General features: G+C 46.6%; 1 protein-coding gene across 3 annotated transcripts in view; it reads left to right on the top strand.

Moving 5' to 3' along the window:
- LOC116583093 (protein FAM122A-like) overlaps positions 1 to 8,809 on the top strand; it is a 70,166-nt gene extending 61,357 nt beyond the window's left edge. For all 3 annotated transcript variants that reach the window (XM_032331075.1, XM_032331077.1, XM_032331078.1), the window contains exon 12: positions 8,471 to 8,809. In XM_032331075.1, coding sequence (XP_032186966.1) covers position 8,471 — 1 coding nt within the window. In that variant the 3' untranslated portion in view covers positions 8,472 to 8,809. The remainder of the gene's footprint in view (positions 1 to 8,470) is intronic.
- Positions 8,810 to 9,347: the final 538 nt, after the last annotated feature.

A 9,347-nucleotide genomic window follows, 5' to 3' on the forward strand; every position in this document is an offset into this window, starting at 1 on the left:
TAAAGTTCTCCACAGAAAATTTAAGGTGACCAGTGAATTTAACCCCAGGGAGGGTTGTTTGTATTTTAAAGCATTAGTTTAGTTCTAACATTAGTCGTTTGAATTTGGTGGGGGGGCAGTGGTCAGGGGATGATGTAGCTGAGAGCTTCTGTCCCTTTCCTGCCCCCTCTCCAGTGCTCCCGCAGCACAACAAAGAGTGGACAGAAGCCATGGGCCTTCTCTCCTTTATCCCCATTATTGTCGCCATTTGTTTAGGAGCAAGCGGAGACTTGGGAGGGTTATGTGGTGTCCAAGTTTCACCCTGGGGACGATAGTGGCACCTGTAGCATGGAGTTATTGTGAAGACAGACTTCACAATATTGCTGTGTGCAATTCGGCTCAGCTACCTAGCAAGTCCAAAGCACACAATTTTAATCTTTTTTAAGATTTTATTTATTTTTTAAGATTTTATTTATTTATTTGAGAGAGAGAGAGACACAGCGAGAGAGGGAACACAAGCAGGGGGAGTGTTAGAGGGAGAAGCAGACTCCCCGCTGAGCAGGGAACCCAATGCGGGACTCCATTCTAGGACCCTGGGATCACGACTCGAGCCAAAGGCAGACGCTTGATAACCGACAGACTGAATGACCGTGGCATTGGCCATCCTTTATAATCTGGTCCTGCTCTGTTTTCCAGCCTTGCCTCTTGTCATTCTCTCTGTATGTCACCGATGCCAGCAGTGTCCTGAGCGTTCCCATTTGCTCCCCCATCTCTGTGCATTTACTTATGCTCTTGCCTCCACCCTGAATAAATGATCATGGATCTATGCAGAGATTTGGTTATAAGAATGTTTGTCACAGTCTGAGTTTGTATCCGTGAAAAATTTGAGACACCCTCGATATCCATCAATCAGAGTTAAGTTCAAGAAATCACAGCAACTCCCACGTGCTAGAGGGCAATTTGGCACCATCTATCAAAATTATAGATGCGCGTAGCCCTTGAATGAGTAATTCTGCTTGTCGGAGTTTATCCGACAGATACACTTGCTCATATGCCAAATGAGTGTGTGTTGGTGACTCATTGTGGTGCTTTCTTCACTCCTATTAGACACAGCACTGACAGAAGTCATTAAATTATTATGTGACGCTGTGTTTATTGATGTGGGATGATCGTCATAGCTAGCATTAATTCAGGCACTGTGATAACTGTTTTGTGAATTTACTTATCCAGGGTCAGACAGCTAATAAGTAGCAAAGTTGAGATGTCTTAAATGTATTATGACAAACAATGTGTACACTATGATCCACTTTTGTAAGGAAAAATACATATGGGGGCGCCTGGGTGGCTCAGTCGGTTAAGCGTCTGCCTTTGGCTCAGATCATGACCCTGGAGTCCTGGGATGAGTCCCACACTGGGCACCTTGCTCAGTGGAGAGCCTGCTTCTCCCTCTGTCCCTCCCCTCTGCTCGTGCTTGCTTTCTCTCTCTCTGAAAAATAAATCTTTAAAAAGTACATATAGATATATAAATGTATAGATATATGTATAAAAAGCTTGGAAAGAAATATATTAAAATAGTAACAGTAAGCTGATGCAATTGTGGGTGGCTTTTCTTTTCTTTCTTCTTATAATTTTCTGATTTTTGTGTTAAATTTGGGGGCTGACTCAGAAGGAGGAAGTGCCGCCGGGAGGCAGGAATTACTTGTGTAATTTTAAAGATGACTACATTTTGCAAGTTTGGGGGTAGTGTAGAGCAGCGACACAGATTTGTGGGAAGTGTTTCTAGACTGAGAGGAGGAACACCAGTGGGAAGGGGGAGCTTGCCCCAAGGGAAAGAGAATGGCTCCTGGAACCAAGTGCAGGAGAGAGCAGGAGAACCTAGTGTCAAGGGCACCAGTGGAAGAGGCTACCTTGAGGAGGAAGCCTCTCATCCCCATGAGGCTCAGGGGTGGAAGAAAGGCAGAGAACAGGGGAAGGGCGAGGGGAAGAGGGAGAAGGGAGGGAGTTCCTGCCCCATGACCTGAGTCCTGTCGCTGAAATCCAAAGCGGGCCCCCTACTGAGGGGCCAGGTGGAGGGGGATGGGTAGGGGATCTGAGGAGAGGGAGAGGATTTGGAACAATCCCTGGGAGAAATTTGATACAGATATATAAAAGGATTGCCTTACAGCCCTTGGGGCCCCGCTGAGGCTGGCTGGCCTGGCTTTGTAGCGGAGCCAACTTCATGACCTTCTCCAGCACAAGCTAGCAGCCGGGGAGTGGGGGTTGGAGAGCATAGACGGTGGGGTTTTCACAGGGCTGGGGATTGGCAGAGCAGGTGCTGCAGAAGGTCACTGGGAGAGTGAGTCCAGCGGTCAGTGCTCGCATGGCTAAGTTCCTGCTCACGGGCCCGACTTGGAAGGAGGAAGAGATGCCAGCAGGCTCCCGATGGCATCTGGGAAAGGAGAAGGGAGGAAGGACAGCCCGGTGGCCGTGGGGGCCCGACGGGGTAGGGGGAGACCAGTAGGAGGCCGAGGTCAGGGGGCTGTTTCTGAGTCTGAGATGCTGAAACCTCTCCCACGGAGCCCTGGGAGGAAGCGGGAAGCGTGGCGGGAAAGCGTGCGGATAACATGGTGAAGAGAGCTTTCGCGTAAGCCTGGCTGATGGAGGACAGCTTGGCAATATCCATCGAAATTGCAAATGTCCGTCACCTCTCAGCCGGCAGATCAGCTTTGAGGGGTTTCTCATCCACATACACTTACTTGCTTTGCTGCGAGACGATTGTGGCCCCCGTTGAACCAAGACAGCATTGTCTGGGATGGCCGCGGGTCAGAAGCAGCCCGAAGTCGAGCCAGCATGCGTTCGTTGAATAAACTGCGCCTCATAAAATGGGAATGCCGGGTAGCTGGGAAAAGGGGGACGTTTCTCTTATTCAGTAGAAGAAGCCAGGTACAGAGATCAGTGGGAATAGTTCGCAGTCTCTTTGCTAATGCATGCAAAAGACACCTCCCGAAGGACACAGAAAAAAACTGTTCATATAGTCTGCCTCTGAGGAGGGAGAACTCTTGGCTGGGTGACAGGATCTGTTCGGAAAGCAACTTTTCACTTGTCCTTTTATTATAGCTTTCTTTCTTTCTTTCTTTCTTTTTTTTTATGGCTTTATGGAAGTATAATTGACAAACAAGAATTATATATATTCAAGGTGTCCAATGTGATGTGCCTTTTGCATTTTGAGCCATGGGAGTCTATTACTTACTGAGGGAATAAAGTAATTAACTAAAAACACTATATACAGGTATACATATATCTACGTGTAATTTGGAGCTCTTTTTTAAGATAGTAAATCATTCGAATAAAAGCACAACAAAAACTCCCACCAGAGAGGTTTTACTTCAAACCAGTGAGCTTGCCAGGGTCATGGGTGGGAATTTGGCTGCAGTGAAATTGACCATATATTGAAATAATTGCTGAGCCTGGGTGCTGGGTCTATGGAGGTTCATTTTCACCTGAAACATGAATGAGCCCCTTTAGCAAGGCAAAAATGGTCACATCGCAGCCCTTTCGTGCAGTTTAAGCTAATAGTGTTCTCATTATTTTTGTAAATTTTCCATAATATAAAGGTTTTCCAAAGAAAGGAAGACAAATGAGCTCCCACCAGGCTCTTGCTAGGAATATCCGCGTTCTTTCTCATCCCAGCCCTCGTGTCTTGTAATTGAGTGGAAATTCCCATTCCCCATCACCTTCTGAAAGAGCACAGCTGCCTCCCTCATTCCCTTTGTCTAGGACCCTGTACTGTCCTGGGGAGTTTTCCTGTTAACAACAACCTCTCCCCATCTGGTTGCGTGTTAATTGGGTACCACCTTATCCTTATTGCTGGGGAAGCTCATCGTGTTCTCAAAAAAATCACTTCTTTAGTTTCTTACGATCACTTGACATTCTCTTCCTGCCTCGCGGTCTATTATTAGGCCTCCTAACTAATTTGGAACCATGCCCTTATCCTGGTTACGTATAGTTATCAATCTGGGGGCTGATGTCTCGGGGGCATTCAGTATATGGCCCCGCCAAGTTCACCCTATGCCATCAGTAAGCACACTTGTGTTCAGCCTTTCAGCTTGAAGTTGTTTTGCTTATGTCGGCATTCCTTCTGTTACCTCAGAAGCTATGGTGACTTTGGCCTGACCCCCAACACCTGCCAACCCATGCCTTGTTGTCTGTCCTCAGGGGGCAGGTGGCTTCCCCTTGCTGCCTGCAGACACGGGCATCTTCCCCGTGTCCCACAGTCTGTCATTCAGCCCTGCTTGCATAGCCCACCAGCACCCCAGACTGAATTAGTTCTCCCCACTTGAAGCCTCCCCTTTACCCCTCTGGACACAGCCCACTCTGGCCCCATTCCCCAGGCAGCCGGGGTTTAGCAAGCCTTCCCTGCGCTCTTGCAGCTTCCTTTAGCACACCAGAATGTGCTTCCATCCCAGACGATGAGCTCCTGGGTTAAGGATCAAGACTGTGTCTCACGATCCCTTGAATACCTCACACTCAGCACAGCATCAGGCGTGTGGTTAAATGTTCAAAATGTGTCATTTTTACAATTTTAAGACTTTTAACATATAGAAAATTGTATGCAAAAGTAGTAACAAAAACCTACATGTGGCGTTTATCAAGATTCATCTGTTTTTAGCATCCTGTTAAAATGACCATTCTCCCTACAGACACATGCGCATGCGCATGCACACATGCACACACACACATTTTCGTGTGAAGCGCTTTAGACTGAGTTGCAGAATCATATTCCTTTGCCCCCAATACTTCAATATGTATTTCCTAAGAACAAGACATTCTGTTAGACAAACATGTATAGGTTGGCAAATTCAAGAAATATAATGTGGATACACCACACAGGCCATGTTCCAGTTGTGCTCATTTTCCTGAGAATGTCCTTCCTAGCTACTTCTCTTCTGGTCCATGGTGCAGTCGAGGATCACACATTGTATTTGGTTGTCATGTCTCTTGATTCTCTCAAGCGTCCTTCAATCTAGAACAGCCCCCCGCCTTTCTTTGTCTTTCATGACATCCAGCTTTTAGAAGAGTACAGGCCAGTTACTTTATAGAATGTCCCCCAGTTGGTTTGCCTGATGTGTCCTCATGATGAGAGGTTGCACATTTCTGGCATGAGCAAAACATAAAAAAGCATCTATGATGGTTGGTGATGTTAACTTGGATTAACTGGTTAAATGCCCGCCATGTTTTTCCGCTGTAAAGGTATGATTTTTCATGGGGCACCTGGGTGGCTCGTCAGTTAAGAGTCCAACTCTTGATTTTGGCTCAGGTCATGATCTCAGGGTCGTGATCAAGCCCTGCATTGGGCTCCATGCTGGGTGTGGAATCTGCTTGATTCTCTCTCTCCTTCTCCCTCTGCTCCTCCACCCCTTCCCTCTCTAAAAAAATGTGACTTTTCTTTTTGTACTTAATAACTAATGTATGAAGAGATAATTTGAGACTACATAAATAACATGTTTCTCATAAAACTTTCACTTTCCAGTTTTAGGATCCATTAATGACTCTTGCCTGAATTCATGCTCACTATGGTGGTTGCCAGATAGTAATTTTCAAAATAACACCTATGCATTGATTAAATGAGTTGCTCATTTGTCCTACGGAAGGGATGCCTCCTTTGCTAGGACAGCAGCCTCTGATTGGCTGCAAGAGTGAAGTCTAGGTGAAGACAGGCTTGCAGTGCTTGGAAACCTTTAATGAGGTCAGTTCTCCTCTAAGCCTACTGGCCTTTATCAGGACCCAGAATGGACTCCATGGCCTTCCCAAGGTGGTCTCCATGCTGAGGGCCCGCAGCAGTGGCCTGCTTAGTCAGCTCCGTGCCTATAGGACCCATGCCTGCCTAGTCTTAACTATTTTCCATCCAACTTAGGAGCAGAGAAGCTAAAGGTGGAGGGCATTCTTGCTTCCCATTCTGACTTGTTTGAAAAACATCGGATCTGCCATTCTGGAGATCCACATTTTTAGGCACTGGGATCAAGGCATCATTTTTACGTGGGTTCTTGTACAGAAAAGGAGAGTCACCATGACTACATTGGAGGGCCGAGGGAAGTCCACCGTGGAGCTGTTTCTGTTTGGGGACTGTTTGTTCCCTAGGGCTTCCGTAACAAATGACCACAAATGGGGTGACTTAACACATTAGAAATTCGTTCTCTCAGTTCCAGAAGCTAGAGTTTGAAATCAAGGTGTGGCAGGGGCATGCTCCCTCGGAAGCCTCTAGGGCGGGATCCTTCCTTGCCTCTTCCAGCTTCTGGTAGCCCCCGGGCTTTCCTGGCTGGTTGCTGCACGGCTGTATGTAATCTTTGCCTCCATCATCTTCCCTCTGTGTCTGTGTGTGTCTTCACATGACATTCTCTCTGTGTCTGCGTCTGTTCAAATTCCTCTCTTCTAAGGACATCAGTCATATTGGAGCGGGGGCCCACCCTAATGACTACATCTGCAAAGACCCTGTTTCCATAAGGTCACACTCACAGGTACCTAGGGTTAGAGCTTCAACATATCTTGGGCCGGGGGATGAGTGGTGAGGGGACCTGAACCCATCACAAGAACCATGTGTGAAATCCTACCCATTAGAGAACAGGAAGTGGAGTGCTATTCACTATAATGCTTCAGCCCAGTATCCTAGATCTCTCTGTCCCTCCTGCTCACTCTGGGCTTGGTTGGCTTGGCAACATGTAAGGAAGGAAAATGAGATAGGCAGAACATACTCAGCCCCCTTGAAATAGAGTTTGGACATAATTTTCAAATGATTGCAAGCTATTCTCGTGGCCATTACATAGAGGACAGCAGCAGAGAACAATAACAGTCTGCAAGGCTCTGGCCCCTGCACTTCTTTCTAGAATTCTTATAATTGCAATAGAAATGGATTTGTTACTATTTGATAGATGGGGAACATGAGACCCGAGAAATGAAGTGACTGACAGTAAATTTCACACAGGGCAGGATCGTGTCTGTGAAGCATAGAGCCTAGCCCCATGGCAGGCGCTCCGTAAATTTTGTTGCCTGCATGAGTGAATGAATGACTTAATCTGAGATGGTGCCCCTGGTGTTCATGTTTGGATCCATTCCTCTTTCCACGGTCCCTCACAAGTGACTGCAGACCGAGGTGTTGTCCTGAGACAATGGAGTTTAAGTGCATCAACAATGAATTCTGTTACACTGAAAAGAAATTAGATTAAATTTAAAAAATAAATAAAAAAGAAGTGACTGTGTCAATTTCAGTTTCTTTTGCTATCTTTAAGAACCTTTTGAATTCTGTGGTAATGAGTATGTCAGTCTAGTTGATTTCTTTTCCTGCTCCACTCCTGATAAACCGATCAAGATGCCATTTTGTCAAGATACTTAGGCATTGGCTTTAATTTTACTTGAGCTACGTAATTGTCTGAAAATCGTAAATTTTTTTATATTTTAAAATATAAATTATAAAATTACATTCGCACTAAAGGCAGGCCTTAGCACATAGACTGTTATACTGTAACAATGTATCAAGGAAGTAAAGAACTCAGGATATTACCTTCATATCTTTGAAACAGAATACTGATAGTTCCCTTATACCCATTTCTGGGTCTCCATCAGCATCACTGAGGTAGCCAGGAAAGGTCCATTCAGCCTAGCCAATAAGGACTCATTGACAGTGTGCTGTGCACCCAACCGTATGCTGGGTGGGGGGCGGGGGGCGGGGAAGAGAAGGAAGCTCTCTCCAGGAGCCTCCAGTCTGGTGAACGATGTGGCATCCCCATGGGAAACAGTGAACAAAGAGAAGTTGACCCTTGCTAAGCACCTAGTAGGTGCCAGACCCTGGACAAACCGTGTAAGGCGTGTATTCCCCCTATGCAACAGATGAGCAAACCGAAGAGCCGAGAGATTAAGACAGCTTGCCCAAGATCACATAGCTAGTAAGTGGTAGAACTAGCGTTTGAACCCAGCAGGCCCAGGACCCAACGTTAAGAGAATAAGATGAGACAGCATACAGTCAAGCATTTGGTTGCTTGGGCAAAGTTTCGGGGAGATGCATGGAATCTAAGAAGGCCAAGATGGGGCCTCTGGGAGCCAGCGTGTGTCGGGAAGCTGAGAGCATGCGGCAGGCACTCCCACGCCACATTCCTGTAGAACCTGCCCATTACAACCACCTTTTTCCCACTGAAGGGCCCAGGCTTGGTCCATCTCCTCCTCTGGTGTGCTTGGGAAGGTGGGGAGGAGAAGCTGGGTCACGTTTCCCCCGTCGACTCATACTGCCCCTCTCTGAGGCTGGCTGAGCTATTTCTCTTCCCGGTGCCTGACCTCATGGGGCAGTTTCTCAGCCCAGAAGCACAGCTCCCTTTGAGCTGGGAAGAACCTCTCATTCGAGAACCACAAGACCCCCAGCTGCCCTGCCCTCTCCCTCATTTCCTACCCTTATGTTTCTGTTCACGTAGAAGGCATGAAAGGAATTTAATGTGTTTCTGCTTTTTTTTTTTTTTTCCCACGGCAGGGAGAAGAATGGGCCTAGTCAGATATAGAATCTTCCCAGTCTGCTCAAGGCTTCGCCAACCAAAGAGCCTCCATCTGACACATCCGATCTGTAAAATAAAAAAGAGGGCACCTTCATTCTCTGACATTGTTTCCCGCCAGTGATGAAAAGGAAAAGTTTCTCCTTAAGTCTATAGTTCTAATTCTCAACAGTTACGGTGTTTCGGGGCGGGGACATGTGGGGAGGGTTCTCTGAAAAATGGGATAAATTAAAAGCTTTGTGGTCACTTTAAAGAAATGTCTGAGGGACACCTGGGTGGCTCAGTGGGTTAAGCGGTTAAGCGTCTGCCTTCAGCTCAGGTCACAATCCTGGGGTCCTGGGATGGAGCCCCACATTGGGCTCCCTGCTCATGGGGAGCCTGCTTCTCCTTCTGCCTGCTGCTCTCCCTACTTGTTCTCTCTCTCTGACAAATAAATTTTTAAAAAAATTTTAGGGGCACCTGGGTGGCTCAGTCGTTAAGCATCTGCCTTCGGCTCAGGTCATGATCCCCGGGTCATGGGATCGAGCCCCACATCAGGCTCCCTGCTTGGTGGGAAGCCTGCTTTCCCTCTCCCTCTCCCCCTGCTTGTGTCCCTGTTCTCACTGTCTCTCTCTCTCTCTCTATCTATAAAATAAATAAATAAAATCTTTTAAAAACTAAAAATAAATTAAAAATTAAAAAATAAAAGAAATACAGAACTGTGCCTGGATTTTTTAGACTTTTTACTTTGAAATAAGGATAGATTCACAGGGGGGAAAAAAGGATAGATTCACAGGAAGTTGCCCTGAACCTAATCTCCCACACTGATTACATCACAAGTAATTGTAGTACCATAGAAAGCCCAGAAAACTGGCATAG

The sequence above is a fragment of the Mustela erminea genome, chromosome X (genome assembly GCF_009829155.1).
Source record: "Mustela erminea isolate mMusErm1 chromosome X, mMusErm1.Pri, whole genome shotgun sequence".
NCBI lineage: Eukaryota > Metazoa > Chordata > Mammalia > Carnivora > Mustelidae > Mustela > Mustela erminea.